We start from the raw sequence: 17,320 nt of genomic DNA on the forward strand, positions 1-17,320 counted from the left end.
GTCCACGGCGGTGGATTACGACACCGACGCCATGGAGACGGCCGGTTTCCGGTACGTTCTGCACGTCAGCGTCACGGACCAGGCCACCGACGCCGCGGACAGGCTCACCAGCACTGCGACAGTCGTCGTGGCGGTAGGGGGCATTTACGTTTTTCCGAATCATGGCACAATTTTCCTTACATTTCCTTCAAAAAATATCTGAATGGCTTTTAAAGATATGTCACGTCTATGAATGTCACGTGGACGACGCAAATATATATTCTGCAGAGAAACGTTCAGATGAGCAAACTGGAACTAGAAGATACAGTACTATGTTTCTAACACGTGTTGCGTCTCATCTACCGTTTCATCCGATTTCACAACTTCTTGAATCATGACCACAACTACTTTTAAACAGAGCAACATTACACACCTTCGTCCATCAATGTTCCACAGGAATGATCATTAAAACTGCAAGCTTTATGTTTTCAGGTGACGTCAACAAACGACAACGCGCCGACGTTCACAAGTTTTACGTCCTCAGTGGCGGTTGACGAAGACGCGCCCGTCGGCACCACGATCCTGTCCGAGCTGAGCGCGACAGACGGAGACAAGGGCGCTGACGGGGCCGTCAGCTTCTCCATCATAGCTGCTACAGGTAAGCAACAGGAACGAAAATGTCGTGGTACTACTGTAAACAACACTGTTGTCCAAACTAACAACAACAACAACGGATTCGGGCGGTTTCTACTGTAGCCTTTTTGGAGTTTGAATCATATACTCTACAAGCTGAGGATAGATGGGAGGATTGTAACCTTCTTCTGACCTGTCTTGTTTTTTGATAGCGTTCAAGTTGAAGTTTGCCAATGTAATGTCGTAAAGCCTGTTGGGGATTACAGTGCATCATTTCTTTTCAGACGACGGAAGCGACATTTTCCACGTCGACTCTTCGACCGGCGCCGTTTCCATCATGGGCAGCCTGGACTACGAGACGGTCTCCAGCTACGAACTGACGTTAAAGGCAGAAGACGGCGGCGACCCCAGTCAGTCCGCCACCTCCACGCTCACCGTCAATGTCACCGACGTTAACGACAACCCGCCGGCGTTCACCCGGACTCTCTACACGGCCGCCGTGCAGGAAGGCGCCGCCGCGGGGACCAGTGTCGTCACGCTGGCGGTGTCAGACGCAGACTCGAGTAGCGCCGTCTCTTACGAGTTCGTCTCCGGGAACGACGCCGACAAGTTCCAGTTTGGCACGACTAACGCCAACGATGTGGAACTCAAGAATGTCATAGGTAGGGTGCTTTGAGTGAAGGAGAGCAAGGTTGTTGTCTTTGTTTTTTGTTTGTTCAGGACAGTTTACGCAAAATGTGCACTTGGTTGTGTAAGGAACTGTCCTTTTCATTACTCGAAATATTTTCAATTTGTACAGACCGTTTTCAAATAGAGTCGTGTACTTAACAATACCTTGTCGATACATCATTTCTGTAGATCTGGACTCTGCCACTCCAGACGAGGGGGAGTACACTCTGGTTGTCAGGATAACGGACGGAGGGACTCCGGTCCTCAGCAGCACCACCACAGTCTACGTCACCGTCACACCGACCAATCAGCACGACCCTACCTTCACCGGTTCGGGTACAACTGCTGTTTCGGTAAGTCGGCAGTGGAACGTATGTATATTCCACTACTTGCTGTATATTATCTCTTATTTCACTAAGATTTTTATATCATATCATATCATATCATATCATATCATATCATATCATATCATATAAAAATTTCTTTTGTTGCACAGATTGATGAAGATGCCCTAATTAGAACGACCGTTGCCACGGTGACGGCGACAGACGACGACTTCGGCACACAAGGAGAAATCAGTTACTCCATTATCGGTAAGGGTGGTTACTTAACCAAACTTTGGAGATTTATTAAGATCACTTCCAAACAGAGAGTTGCTACCAATTCTATATGTGAACACCCACAAATAATACATTTTCCACACGCAGACGTCAGTCCTACGTCACTCTCTAGCCACTTCCATGTCGACTCCGCCAGCGGGGAGGTCCTGATGACGTCACAGGTGGACTATGACACCATGGGTGTCACCAAGGTGATCATTGCTTGCCGTTTGCTTTATATGCACTTTCCTTGATTGTACGAACAAGTTGTTTGTAACAGCAAAGACCTACCTCGGTGAGACTCGGTAACTAGCCTGTTCTTCTTATCGCCAGACGGCGACGCTAACAGTCCAGGCAGCAGACGGCGGCTCAGGCTCGGACCAGAGGAGCGCCAACACTACCGTGGAGGTCACCGTGAACGACGTGAACGACAACCGGCCTGTCTGCACCCCGAGTCTCTATAGCGGCACACTGGCCGAGGACGCTGCGGACGGGACCGTGGTAAATTAAAAATTGTTGATAAGCTTGCTTCTGTAAGGCTTCTTCTCTTTGTGAGTCTTTTCCACGTGGATTATTCTTCTGCTCACTTTTGTTACGTTTATACAGGTTGCGTCTTTAAACTGCTCGGATGTGGACACGTCGACCACGTTGTCTTACAGCATTACAGCGGGGAATTCCGGACCGTCGTTCGAAGTCAGCTCATCGGGAGTAGTTACCCTCGCCACAGGTAAGACTGACAGATGTACTAATCTACAAACCCCTGTCCGACCTTTAGATTCTAAATTAGAACATTTTGAGTAAGAATTCAAATTGCAATTCATGTCATCAGCACTACATGGAAACGGAAAACGGTAGGAGGGAAACACAACCATCACCCTATTTTGATATGTATATACATGAAGTTAACAGCTTCTATATACGGACTTATCCCTTCAAAGTATCCCACTATATATCCCACTAACTGCATTCCTACCGTGGACACAGGACACACAGCAGACTATGAGTCCGCCACGACCTCCTACAGTCTAGTCGTGCAAGTCAGTGACGGCGTCCATTCCGTCGAAGCCGCGGTGGCCGTCGACGTTCAGCCGGTCAACGAGCATGAGCCGGCGTTCCCGGAGACCTCGTACAGCGTCGGTGTGGCGGAGAACGCCACTGCCGGGACAGCTGTCCTGCAGGTGGTGGCTACAGACCCAGACAACGGGACGGACGGTGAACAGTCTTATGTACTAGCATTAGATGCTAGCAAATACAGAATATTTCTCTCCCATCAACTATGTTTTCACGTGGCCACTGCATCTACAAAGCTTCCATCTCTTCTAAGCTTCTAAGATGGGAGTGCTGTAGTGTAGAGATGGGAGTGCTGAAGTGTAGCCTATTAAGATATTGAACGAATAAAACCGTAAGAAAAACTTGAGATTGGTGATATTGGGCATCAGAAGACATTATAAGCATTCCTAATCCTAAAATATCACAATTCATCATATGACTATGCATGTGTCTGATCCTTGTTAGGTGTGCTAACCTACGCCATCGCGTCGGGGAACGCTGACGGAAAGTTTGCTGTAGACGCATCGACAGGAGAGATTCAGGTCGCCGCCATCTTGGACAGGGAGACGACTGCGTCATACACCCTGGTCCTTACCGCACAAGATGGCGGCGAGTCACCCAGACCCAGAACTGGCACCACGACCGTAACGGTGACCGTGACTGATGTCAACGACCACAAACCGGTATGCTCGTCGTCATTCTACGCGGCGTCCATATCTGAAGGCACGGCGGCGGGTTCCACGGTAGTGACGGTGACGTGCACTGATGATGACGTTGGCGACAACGCAGCTGTTGCCTACGCCATCACATCCGGGAACTCGAATGACAGCTTCGCTGTGAACCCTACGTCAGGTGACGTAACGGTGAAGAACAGTTTAGATTTAGAAGATGTTCGCGCCTTTACGTTGATCGTAGAAGCTTCGGATTCAGGGTCACAGGGTCAACTCACCGGAACGGCGACAGTTTGCGTCACGCTGACGAACGTGAACGAGTTCGCTCCGAACTTTACCGAATCGTCCTACTCGTTTACCGTGAGTGAAAACGTCACAGTAGGAACCTCTGTCGGACAAGTGTCGGCGACTGACGGGGATGTGAATGAAGAAGATGATGTTATGTTCTCCATCGTGTCCGGAAACGACGATGCCGTCTTTGGGATCGATTCCTTCACCGGCGTCATTTCTACAGCAACCGCGTTAGACCGAGAGACCACAGGTTCATACATTATTGAAGTACAGGCAAGAGATGGCGGAGACTCTTTGGGAACCTATCGAACGTCCACCACCACTGTTGACATTACAGTAGATGATGTCAACGACAACACTCCTACGTTTGACCCCGCCGCAGTGTACACCACTGTTCCCGAGTCCACAGCGCCCGGCACGCCAATAGCCCAACTGAACTGCTCCGACTCTGATGCGGGAATGAATCAAGAACTGACATACACCATATCCACCGGAAATGACGCCGGCCTGTTCAACGTGTCGTCCGACGGTGTGGTCTCCATTGCAGACGTTTTAGACTACGAGACGTCCACGGCTCACGTCCTGACGGTGGTAGCGACTGACGGCGGGACGTCGCCACAGCTGAGCGGCACGGCGACGGTGTACGTCCAGGTGACGCCAGTGAACGAACACGACCCAGTCTTCGACCCTACATCACCGACAAACGTATCTGTAAGTGTTCATAAAATGTTTGGTCATCTATAGATTTTGTTGGTTTTACCTGCATCACAAATTCATATTCGGCAACCTCATCCACTTCAATCTATGGGTACTTTGAATTTCTACGCTCCCACGAAGACGCGAAGACGGAAGCTACAAATCGCGATATACTATTTAACGCATGGTATGAACATGTTTACTTTAGGTCGATGAAGACTCTGCTGTTGGTACAACAATCGCCATCGTGTCAGCAACAGACGAGGACGTCAGTGCCGACGGTGAACTGACGTACAAACTCATTGGTGAGTCTTCTTTCCTTCTTTATCTTCTTTAATCACAGGTACAGATCTAGACCAAGGCATTGGAAATGTTTGGACTAAGACGTTTGTGTGAGCAGTATGGAAGTATTCATAATGTTCTTTCCCCACCCAGACACGAATCCGGTCAGCATTGCCGGGCATTTCGGCATTGACTCTAGCAGTGGTGTCATCCAGATGGCCTCACCCATAGACTACGACACTATGGGGTCCGACAAGGTACTGTGCAATTTTCTTATAGAAATATGTTCTAAATTAATTAATCTACTTCAAACTTATCGCTTACAACAATATAGATGATTTTGTTTGCTATATTATATTGGTCTGAGATGTAGTCGATATTTTTCCATAAGGTGGTAACCCTGACAGTGCAGGCGGCAGACGCAGCCTCAGGTGCCGACCAGCGTAGCGCCAACACCACGGTGGACGTCACCGTCAACGACGTGAACGACAACACGCCAACATGTGTGGAGAGACTGGTCAGTGTGGCCATGGACGAGAACGCCGCTAGCGGGACAGTGGTCAGTATACAAAACAAAGAATATAGTTAACACTGTCGAGGGCAAATTTTTACTAGTAATTAGAATGGTATGTACCCTTGGAAGGATGACGATGATTGATGATTTCTCAATGTGGTAAGCAAAGTAAGAAATCCTTTCTTTAGTTCAACCTAAAACAAAATTGTGTATTCTATATCCAAATAGGTTGCCTCCCTGAACTGTAGTGACGTGGACACGTCAGCGGCACTGTCCTATAACGTCACTTCCGGAGACTCGGGCTCATTTAACGTCAGCTCATCGGGGGAAGTGTTCCTGACTTCCGGTAAGACATTTCAACTAAATGTTATTCATGTTTCAAATTCATGTTCTCTTCCAGTTCAAAGGTTCTTTTTACGTCCCACATACCTATACAGGGCACGAAAATATCCACGATTGTTTCAGTGCCACTCTCTGATGCCTATGGAATTTATTAAGAAATGTTTGCAAATTGAGTAACAAGAGCAATTTACAATAAATGAGATTGTACTATACATTACCTGACTTAACGACACCGTTGTCTTGCAGGCAACACAGTAGATTACGAGGGGAGTACCACCACGTACATCCTGACCGTTGCCGTCAGTGACGGCGAGCATTCTATTGACGTCACCGTCACCATCGACGTGCAGCCCGTCAACGAACACAACCCCGTGTTTACGTCAGAGTCGTACAACGTCAGCGCACAGGAGAACGTCACGGCGGGGACGGTTCTGCTGCAGGTGGCGGCCAGCGATGCCGATAGCGGGACGGACGGTACGTACAGGAATCCAAGGACTATTAGGGGTACTGAGAGAGTGACGCTGAAAGTCTGTATCTTGTTCAAACATGTTCAATATAGTCCCAAACATCCATAACATACTAGTATGTGTATTGAGGAATCCGTTGCAATGGTTCTAATAAATTGTTCTCCAACGTAATGAAGATCCCAAGACATATAAATCACACGGACTAAATTAATATGCTTTTTGTCCAACAGGGGAGGTCACGTTTTCCATCGTGGCAGGAAAAGGGGACGAAAAATTTGCTGTAGACGCAGAGACCGGCGCCTTACAGACCGTCGCACCGCTGGATAGAGAAATGACGTCCTCCTACACACTCACCATTGTCGCACAAGATGGCGGCGTCTCTCCGACAAGGAGTGCCTCTACCACAGTCTTTGTGACGGTTTCGGACGTGAATGACGTCACACCTGTCTGCTCCCCGTCGTTCTATGTTGTCTCCGTATCAGAGGGCGCTGACGTCAACTCCTCCGTTGCCATGGTAACGTGTTCTGACGATGACGTCGGCGAAAACGCGGAGTTGGCATTCAGCATAACAGCCGGCAACAGCAACGAGACGTTTGCAGTCAATGAAACCTCTGGAAGGATAACAATTGCCAGAAATCTTGACCTTGAGGTTACAAGCTTCTACGCTTTGGAAGTCCAAGTCAGCGACTCTGGTGCGCTACGCCTCATGGGAACGGCGACCGTTTACGTCACCGTCACCAACGTCAACGACTTTGACCCGGCGTTCGGCGCAAGTTCTTACTCCTTCAACGTCAGCGAAGGTGAGCCAATCGGGACGGAAGTGGGCCAAGTCGTGGCTAGTGACGAGGACATGGACGAAGAGGGAGCTGTGACGTACTCGCTTCTATCTGGCAATGATGGGACAGCGTTTGGTATAGACCCGGTGTCTGGGGTCATCTCCATCGCAAAACACTTAGACAGAGAAGCTGTCACTTCGTGCAGGCTCGAAGTGTTAGCCACCGACGGCGGAGACTCTTTTGGGACGTGCCGAAATGCAACTGTATGGGTCAACATCACGGTCGTCGACGAGAACGACAACCCACCGACCTTCGACACAGCCGCAACGTTCATTTCCGTCCTCGAGTCTACACCGGTCGGAACGTCACTTCTGCAGCTCAACTGTACTGATGCGGATGTGGACGCCAACGGGGAGCTCTCATACCTCATATCCGCCGGAAATGACGAAGGTATCTTTAACATATCGTCAGACGGAACAATCTCCCTCGACAAGGAGGCCGACTTTGAGACGACGACGTCATACAGCCTAGCAGTGGTTGCGACGGACGGCGGGACGCCAGGACTAAGCAGCACGGCGACTGTACATGTACAGGTGACAGCAGTGAACGAACATGACCCAGAGTTCACCCCTTCTACTCCATCCAACGTTTCGGTAAGAGGCATCATTTGTTGAATTCCACAATAGTGTTTAATGTGTATAAATGTGATATTTTTGCTATTGCCAACCTTTTCCTGCAGATTATTCTATTCTTTCTGTGCATTTTCAAATGACAATTTTCAACCTAGATTGACGAAGACGCCACAGTTGGGACAACAGTCGTGGTCGTGACAGCAACGGACGATGACAAAGAGTTACATGGGGACGTATCCTACACTATTACAGGTAAGAACGACACCTTCGTTTGATAAACTACAGTTGAGTATTTCCCGAGATATGTCTCTGCCTAAGAGCGCTGCAGAATCTATATATTTGTTGTCCTTAGGTACGGATCCTGGTCTTCTGACGGGGCATTTCAGCATCGACCCGCAGGACGGAGTGATTCAGCTGGTTTCACAATTAGACTACGACACTATGGGCGAGTCTAAGGTACGTCGTTCAGTTAGGCATTGATATTGATATTGGCCTTAATGCTCTTAAGAGTCCCTCTTGTGGTGAAGATATAGAGGGCATTACCTAACGCGTCGTAACATTTCCAACAAACATTAGGACATTGTACAATTCACAAACACCACTCATTAAAATATTGCATACCTTCTGTCTAAAGGTGGTGAGGTTGACAGTTCAGGCCGTAGACGGAGGATTCGGAGTTGACCAGAGAAGTACGTCTGTCACAGTCAATGTTACAGTCAACAACGTCAACGACAACATTCCCCAGTGTGAAGATAACCTTCTAGTCGTGTGGATTGACGAAGACGTGGAAAACGGAACGACGGTAGGGTTACATAATTCTTAGCAACTGCTTTTCGGAGCTAACTTTGGTAAACTTATACTAGTTGCCAACATTTGGACAAGCTTGGGTGCAATTTTTTGTATTCTGACCAGATCTAACATTGGCGTCTCTTAACGTTTGAAACTATTTCAGGTGGCGGCTCTGAATTGCTCTGACGTCGATTCGGGAACAAACCTGTCGTACAGTATCGTCTCCGGAAACTTCGGACCGTCATTCGAAATAACCAAGGGTGGTACCATAGTTGTTTTAGCAGGTAAGTACTTGTATGGGAAATGAGCAGAAAATGATATAGAAATATGTGACCAATTTTATCAAATAATGACAAGACTGTAGTAACTTCAGTAGCCTATGGAGATCAAAATATGACTTGACATTAGGGGAAATCGTAGTATGATGAAAGTGTTGTTTCTGTCGCTTTGTAGGACACACCTTGGACTACGAGTCCATCAACAAGACGTACTACCTGACGGTGGAAGTCAGCGATGGCGACCACACAGTTGACGTCAACGTCGACGTTGCCATACAGCCCGTGAACGAGAACACACCCTCCTTCCCAGCTGACTCCTACAACGTCAGCGTGGCCGAGAACGCTACCCTGGGGTACACCCTGCTGCAGGAGACTGCGACAGACACGGACGACGGAGCCGATGGTGAGCACTCACATCATCTTTGATTACATCGAAAGGGGGGGGGGGTAAAGACTACAAATACAGAAAAGACAAGTACCAAAATGTACATGTAACACTAGTATACTTCAGTGGAGAGCCATTTCACACATTGCCGACAACACATTGCTCTTGTTCATTGTCAGTCCGTTTCCTTTCATTCCACAGGAGCGATATCTTACTCAATCGCATCCGGTAACGACGCAGGCAAATTCGCCGTAGACGGAACAACAGGTACCTTGCGGACCGTTGGAGACCTTGACAGAGAGGATACTCCCGAATACGTGCTGGTTCTCCTGGCAGCAGACGAGGGACAAAACCCAGGTCCTCTGACCGGGTCGACGACGGTCTACGTCACCGTGACTGACGTTAACGACAACAACCCCGTGTGTTCGCCGGCCCTGTTGGCCCTGTCGGTCTCCGAGTGGGCGGCGGTAGGTTCTGCGGTGGGAAGCGTGAACTGCACTGACCAGGACGAGGGGGTCAACGCGGCGCTGTCACACACAATCGTTTCAGGAAACACGAATAACTCTTTTGCCGTGAACAGCACAACGGGAGGCATAACAGTGGCATTGGCACTAGATCTAGAAGCGACGCCCACTTATGTATTGGAGCTCATAGTCACAGACGGAGGAGACCCGATGCTGACTGGCAGTGTGACAGTCCATGTCAAGCTCACGGATGACAACGACTTTGCACCCACCTTCACAGACGCGTCCTTCTCCTTCAACGTCTCCGAGGATGCTGCCATCGGTACAACACTGGGCAAAGTATCGGCCACAGACGACGATCTCTACGAGCGAAACATCATGTATGCTGTCGTCAGCGGAGATGACAGTAACGTCTTCCGCCTGGACCCAAACACAGGAACTCTGAGTCTCAAGGAAAACGTCGACCGAGAAACCACTGAGGTCTTTTCCTTGGTTGTCATGGCAACAGACAGCGAGGACAGCTCTGGCGTCCAATACAACGTTACGACCTTGGTGAACATCACCGTGTTAGACGTGAACGACAACCCACCAGTGTTCGACCCTCATGTCTACTACATGTCCCTGCTGGAGTCCACCTTGGTTGGAGCTGCAGTCACACAGCTCACGTGTATCGACAACGACGACGGGACCAACGCGGAAATGACGTACCTCATTTCCGCCGGAAATGACGCATCGAAATTCAACGTGACGTACGACGGTGGAGAGATTATTCTACAGGACTCGTTGGACTACGAGACCAGCACAGAGTATGTCCTGACGGCTACGGCATCAGACGGCGGGACTCCGCCTCTGACGGGCACCGCCACGCTGTACGTGCAGGTCCTTGCAGTAAACGAACATACACCAGAAATCATCACTCCTTCGGGAGGGTACGATGTCGTCATTTCCGAAGACGTCTCGATAGGCACGTCGGTAATCTCCGTGTCTGCCGTTGATTCAGACTCGGGTCCCGACGGTACAGTCGTATATAGCATCGAGGACGGAAACGCCGAGCAGAAATTTGTCATCGATGAAGTTTCAGGAGAGATAGCAGTCGCTTTGCCACTCGATAGAGAATCCACAGACTCCTACTTGCTTACCATCAAAGCTATGGACAGTCCGGCGAACTCGTCACAGGCGCTGAGCAATTTTACAACAGTGAACATCACCTTGAAAGACGTGAACGACAACAACCCGGTCTTAACGCCTTCTGTGTACACCACCTCCGTGTTGGAAGGTGCAGCGGTGGGTTCACAGCTATTGCAGCTGACGGCAACCGACGCCGATCTGGGAAACAGCAGCGTGTTGGAGTATGCCATCACCGCTGGCGACACAAACGGCACGTTCAACCTCAGCGGAAATATTCTGGTTCTCGCGTCTGGGTTGGACCATTCTGTGCGAAGCTACTTCTCTCTGACCGTGACTGCGACCGACCTCGGCGTCCCTCCGCTGTCATCTACAGCCAACGTCGTGGTGAACGTTCTGGCAGAGAACAACTACTCTCCGGTCTTCGATAACGGTACGAACACCGTGTGGGTCTCCGAGGACGCCGCCGTGGGGACGCGGATATACAACGCCAGTGCCACCGACGCAGACGTCGGGGACGGTGGCGAACTGACGTACGTCGTGACATCTGACGAAGACGAATACGGAATAACGTTTGTCATAGACTCCGCAACCGGCGTTGTGACGCTAGGGTCTTATCTCGACCGGGAAACACTTGATGAGTACGTCCTTAACATCACTGTGTACGACGGCGAAGTGAGCGACAGTGGCACCTTGACGGACGTCATTATCATAACCGCCATTGTCACAGACGTGAACGACAACAAACCAACGTTTACACAAGCAGTATACACTGTCAACATCGACGAAAACATACCGGTTGGCTCAAACATTACGACCGTTGTTGCAACTGACCCCGACTTGAACGGAAACGGAGAAGTGACGTATTCAATTGTTTCCGGTGACGGCATGGCGTACTTTGACATAAACTCTACCACGGGGCTGATCTCCACCAGCGCAGACGTGGATAGAGAGACTCTAGCACTCAACAACCTCGTCATACAAGCGATGGACGGCGGAAGTCCTGCCAAATCATCCCTCTGCAGAGTAAAGATTTACCTCGACGATTTGAACGACAACACCCCGACATTCGTTCCTTTAGAATACGCGTTGAGCGTGTTGGAAAACGTGGCGGTGGGAACCCTGGTGACCCCCGTACAAGCCTTGGACCCGGACGAGTCGACGAATGCGCTGCTAACTTTCGCCATCTTGGAAGGCGATGACAACAACCAGTTCACCATAGACTCTTCGACGGGAACAATCCGAACTGCGGGCACCTTAGACAGAGAGGCAATTGAGAGGTAAGTTATATTATCCTAATTGGCTTTAATGGCGAGAACCATCTGACTAATCATATCTAGCAAAATATTACATGCTTTACGTATCTGCCATGTGCTTATGAGCACAGACTGCTCTGGATGTCCTAAACTGCCGGTACCTCAGCCACTTTTGCCACTCACGTAATGGTCTATTTCTATCAAGATTAAAGTGTACTTCATATGCTTTGTTTATCATTCTGGGTCTTCTAATTTCGTATTCTTCATTTTTCACCCAAAGCTACACGCTGACCATCACAGCAACCGACAGCGGCACCCCTACAAACCTGACCGGCAGCGGCACCGTCCTGGTCACCGTTCTGGACGTGAACGACAACCCGCCTGTCCTCACGCAGGCCAGCTACACCGCGTCCGTCAGCGAGGGCGTCTCCGCGGACACGTCGGTGGTCCAGGTCATCGCTTCGGACGAGGATGTCGACGAAAATGCGGAGATCACGTACAGCATTACATCCGCAAGCCAGGCCGGACATTTTGAGATCGACGCCGCCACGGGAGTTGTCCGGACTGTGCAAACCCTAGATCGGGAGGCTATAGACTCGTACACCCTCACTGTTCAAGCCGCAGACAACGGCGATCCGTCTTTCACCAATGACACTACAGTTACCATTACTGTTGAAGACGAAAACGACAACACTCCGGTATTCGACTCGAATCTTTATTCTTTTACACTGGACGAAAATGTTGCCGGAGGTACGTCTGTCGGTGACGTCAGTGCAAGTGATGACGACATCAATTCAAATGCTGCATTAACGTTCTCAATCATCACAGACGATTCACAACACTTTGTGATAAATTCAAACACAGGGAGGATATCAACCGCCTCTAAGGCCAACATCGACCGGGAGACCATCGCAGACTACAGCATCACTTGTAGAGTAGAGGACTCCGGGACGCCATCTTTGTTCAGTGACGTCACAGTACAAATCACCGTCTCTGACGTCAACGACAATGCACCAATCTTTAACAACAACGACACTTTGACGGCTGCTTTGGCAGAAAACGCTGAGCCAGGAAACACTGTTATAAAGGTCTCTGCAACAGACCGCGATGTAGGCACCAATTCTGACATAGTCTACACCATATCGTCTGATCCAGCAAAGAACGGAGTAAAGGCCACGCGGTACTTCCGAATCAGCGAAACCACCGGAGTGGTCACTTTCAGAGAGTCTGTCGACAGGGAGACCGAGCCGTTCATCGACTTCGTCGTCATAGCGACGGATGCTGGGTCGCCAAGTCTGTCGTCTGAAACTGACGTCAACATCACTATTGCTGACGTCAACGACAACAAACCGGTGTTCACGCAGACGTTCTACAGTATCGAACTCTCAACAGATTACGACTCGTCCAAAGCAATAGTGACTCTTACGGCGACTGACGAAGACGAAGGGACGAACGCGGAAATAACGTTCAGCCTGACTGAATCGTCAACGAACTTCAGAGTCGATCCCACGTCAGGTAAGTTTTCCGTGTCTACATAAGATAGTTGTAAGGAAAAAAGTTTAAATATATCCTGTAAAAGTAAATTCCCTTAGTTCAACTCATCGACTTCAAGGACATACCAGCTATACTGGCTCCTTGCAAGCTACTGCTTAAAGGGCTTTCACAAATGTTACAAGGAAGGTTGTTCAAGCAGTAAACATTCAATATTGGAACCTTTTGGTAGCTAGTTCAACATATACCTTCTACCTCCAGGTGTCATCACAAGACTAACGCTGTCGGCCGACACCAGATACGTCATTTACGTCAGCGCAAGTGATGCTGGGATACCTCCCTTGACGTCCTCCCCGGTCGCCACCGTTCGGATCGACACCTTTGACCCCGTCACAACTCTCGTCAGCATGGAGCTGACCATGACCGTGGACGAGTTTCTCGCGAGACAAGGCGAGTTTTTGCGGGCCCTGCAGACGGCGATCCAATCGAACTGCGCGTCCTGCACAGTCGGAATGTCCCACTATGTTGAGAGGGAGGTGACGACGTCGGCACGAAGACGCAGAGAGTTGCTCCAGACGACAGCTTCGAACATACCGTAGGTTCAATTCTAACATCTTGTGTGTCTGGTACCGCTGCATGCTGCCATTTGGCACCAGGTTGGCATTGGGTACAAGTTCGGGCAACAGAGAGAATATTGGTTAGTACAGAAGTATTGTTTTGGGTGGCTGAGATGTGGGTTTGTGTATCTGTCCTGAAGATTGACAGACAGGATCATCAAAGATCTCAAAATCTGACCAGGAGTCAATCAGAATGGGAATTCAGGAAGCCGCGGAGTGCATCCTTGGCAGAAGACTCCGATTTCTTGCATTGGGCTGGATTAATGTAAATGTCTCTATGTGGTGTGTAGATAAATTTGCATACCTTTATTCATGATGTCATTCATAATCCCAGGAGTAACCACGTGACGGTGTACGTGTACGTAGAGACGTCCAACGCCACGACAGACTTCATCACCGGCCTGGATGAGGACAAGGCGTTCCTGCCGGCCTCCAGGGTGCTGGAGATGCTCCGGGCTGACGACAGCGCGATGCTGTCAGGTAATGGTGAAATCATTCTTTTTATCCTCAGCAGATGTTTGGAAAGTTTTCACAGAGTCACTACTGGTTTTCTGTATCTAAAAGACATGATCTAACATAAAGTCTTGGTGCCTTTTCATGGGATGGAAAGACGATCGAGAAAGGGAAAAGCCCAGCATGTGCCTTAATTTGTATTATATTTGTGTGCCTTTTTTTTATGAATCCAGGAAGAATAGATTAGATTTGATATCTAATCTAATGGATATCTAACAAAACATCAAACATCAGCAACCCCGCCAGCACCATATACAAGATGTCGAATTTGCATGGTCAAGAAGTGGTGCCCCAAATCTACTAATAACCAGCTTTCCACCTCTTTCCAAACAAACACAACAGTACGATGGAAGTAACACGATGCATGTTCTCTATGTTACAGACTCCAGTCTGGCTGATTTTGGCATCACCTCCGTGGCGGAGTACCCCCAGGAGGAGACCACAGTGCTGTGGATACAGACGGTGACGGGGATCGTGGTGGTGTCCGTGGGGGCGGGGCTACTGGTCGTGCTGTTCGCTGTCATAGCCTGCTGCTGTACGTTCAGAGGCAGGAAAAAGAGGTACTAAAGGCTCTTCTCTTCCCAGTGTGACAATGGTAAAGCCTTGCTTGCTTGTGCTTGCCATAATTTAAACATGGCGGAATAAAACGGATAAGGACGAGTTGGTCCATTGTCAGCTCGATCGGACCAACTCTGTTGACTATTGCTATGAACAGATTTTGTTTGAAATGTAGACGCGTGTCTTCAATGACGGTAATTGTTCCTTTTTTCAGGAAACATCCAATCAATAAGAAGTCTAAGTCTGGAGTGAGAGAAGGGTGGGAGAGAGACAGACGTAAGTGTTGTTTTAATGTTCTATTCCAACCTCTTTAATTAAGATTTTCCCCCAAAAAATGTTTAGTTTTTGTTGGGAATTCAAGAACACGCATGGAAAAATTACGTGGTATCGTCAAATGACAAAAATAGCTATTTGGCAATTTATTTCATTTTTAAAAGGTATGTTATGACCAAAGCTCGAATATCAATATTGCATGTTTGTTTCTTCCCAGCGACCAGCTCGAAGAAAAAAGGAGGACATTCACAGGTTCTTCCTATCCATACGGTAAGGAACTTCAGTCTTTCTGCATTTCTTATATTAGGACAACAGATCCAAATCTTGCCATTAGATTATCAGCAAAAGGATGAATTCTAAAGTAACAAAAAGTTTCTGCACTCAACGTTTCGACAACCTCTCGGCTAATTTCTGCAGGTTGTTCTGAACTATTTTTCCTTGTGACGTATGACAATGATGTGTTCTCGAACGTGGGACTGGACCACTTTGTGACGTTCGAGAATACATTATTGTCGCTACCTTACAATGCAGAGTGTGGGTAGACGAAACGCTGGCAGAGAAAGAAATACATGATTATTGTGTTCTAAAGAAACTGAACTATTGACAAACCAGCCCAATGCAACTACTTACGCACTAAACATGTAACATAGAAACCACTGCCACACAATAGTTACAAACGAACACTTAATCTTCAGCTCAAAAGGTAATCATGATAAACTTCCCACCGCTATTTCGTCACAGGGCATATCAAGAACCCCTCGGCGGCCAGCTGATATAGGACCGACTAGACCAGCATATGGAGAGAACCCCAGAAGACACGTCCCGCCAGAGACAACGTACGGGAGAAATGTACAACAACAAGAAGAGGTCAGCATTGTCGAAGTGTTTATTTTTTAATTTCCGACGAAACTTTTTTTAAATGCTTTGTTTTACTTTTGAAAAGTAGGTCGATGGTAAAATATTCGTACATGTATCCTCTAAATCATTTTATGTTTTCAGACAATTCACTTTCTCTTTTCTTTATAGGATCGTGATTGGGGTGAGCAGCCGGGCGGGCCCAAACCGTACACCGCACCACGCCACGAGACGGACCGGCGGGACCTGGCGCACCCTCCCCCGTACGGCGCGGTGGCCCAGCCCGCCATGTCACAACACAGCACGGGAGAACCGCGGGAACCACGACTCGTGGCGCCTCTCATCCCGAATAAGCAGCAAGAACCCCAATACGAGACCAAAAACCAGCCGTTACCTGTCCGCAGTTCTTTGATGAGAGTCACGCCCAACCGACACTTCGACGGCAGGACCGTCGATCCGAGTAAGTTTCAAAACATTACTGCTGTCTTTATGTCACACATATTACATGTAACTTACAATCACTTTTTGTTATATTTTATCAAAAGTCTAAGGAAATAGTTCTGGTGCTAAAATTGCATTTTGTTGTGTTTTATTTAATAATAATAATAATAATATCTAACTTTATTGAGTTGCTCACAATACATGTATCACTTTCCGTTATATTTTGTCAAATGTAGCACGGGAATAATTCTCGTGGTAAATCACATTTTTTTTCTGTTCTTAGCCAGACAATGTTTCTAGCTTCGTTCTAATTCAGTCTATTCACTCATACTCTTTCAGAAACAGGTAGAATGTATGAGTACAACACGACAACAGGCGAGAGAAGATGGTTGTCCAAAGGAGAACAGAAGGAGATCGAAAAACGTGCCCTCCACCCGCCTGGATATGTACCATGACGTGATCACCATGTGTCAAACAACATGAGATTTAAGAAAATCTAATATATATATACATGTATATATGGACAAATGAACAAATTAGATTGAAAATAGAAAGGCACCGTGTTCAGAGATCACACTGTCCTTTCAAGAAAATGTTATCATAGCTGTCCACCCAATGTTGTAGGAGAGCCTCCATCATTAAAACAAACACTTGTCAATACAGGTAGGGTCTGA

At 48.3% G+C, this 17,320-nt stretch overlaps 1 protein-coding gene across 1 annotated transcript; it reads left to right on the top strand.

Annotated features, from left to right (window-relative positions):
- On the top strand, positions 1–17,310 carry LOC109469253 (protocadherin Fat 4-like). The gene is made up of 31 exons (XM_019767736.1): positions 1–133; positions 472–637; positions 897–1,274; positions 1,471–1,634; positions 1,778–1,874; positions 1,989–2,092; positions 2,214–2,381; positions 2,487–2,607; positions 2,865–3,092; positions 3,396–4,603; positions 4,797–4,893; positions 5,024–5,127; positions 5,262–5,429; positions 5,613–5,730; positions 5,973–6,200; positions 6,424–7,622; positions 7,757–7,853; positions 7,954–8,057; positions 8,236–8,403; positions 8,554–8,674; positions 8,844–9,071; positions 9,255–11,922; positions 12,179–13,413; positions 13,651–13,984; positions 14,341–14,486; positions 14,902–15,079; positions 15,292–15,353; positions 15,568–15,620; positions 16,092–16,217; positions 16,377–16,665; positions 16,986–17,310. The coding sequence occupies exons 1-31, from the start codon at positions 32–34 to the stop codon at positions 17,099–17,101; spliced, it is 10,575 nt and encodes a 3,524-aa protein (XP_019623295.1). The 5' UTR covers positions 1–31; the 3' UTR covers positions 17,102–17,310.
- Positions 17,311–17,320: the final 10 nt, after the last annotated feature.

The sequence above is a fragment of the Branchiostoma belcheri genome, unplaced genomic scaffold (genome assembly GCF_001625305.1).
Source record: "Branchiostoma belcheri isolate BF01 breed outbred unplaced genomic scaffold, Haploidv18h27 scaffold10, whole genome shotgun sequence".
Taxonomy (NCBI): domain Eukaryota; kingdom Metazoa; phylum Chordata; class Leptocardii; order Amphioxiformes; family Branchiostomatidae; genus Branchiostoma; species Branchiostoma belcheri.

Excerpts from the sequence above, each read along its gene's own strand:
- LOC109469253 (XM_019767736.1), top strand. The coding sequence starts at position 32 with ATGGAGACGGCCGGTTTCCGGTACGTTCTGCACGTCAGCGTCACGGAC. Across the intron at positions 2,382-2,486 it reads ACGCTGCGGACGGGACCGTG|GTTGCGTCTTTAAACTGCTC; the intron begins GTAAATTAAAAA and ends ACGTTTATACAG. Across the intron at positions 11,923-12,178 it reads GACAGAGAGGCAATTGAGAG|CTACACGCTGACCATCACAG; the intron begins GTAAGTTATATT and ends TTTCACCCAAAG.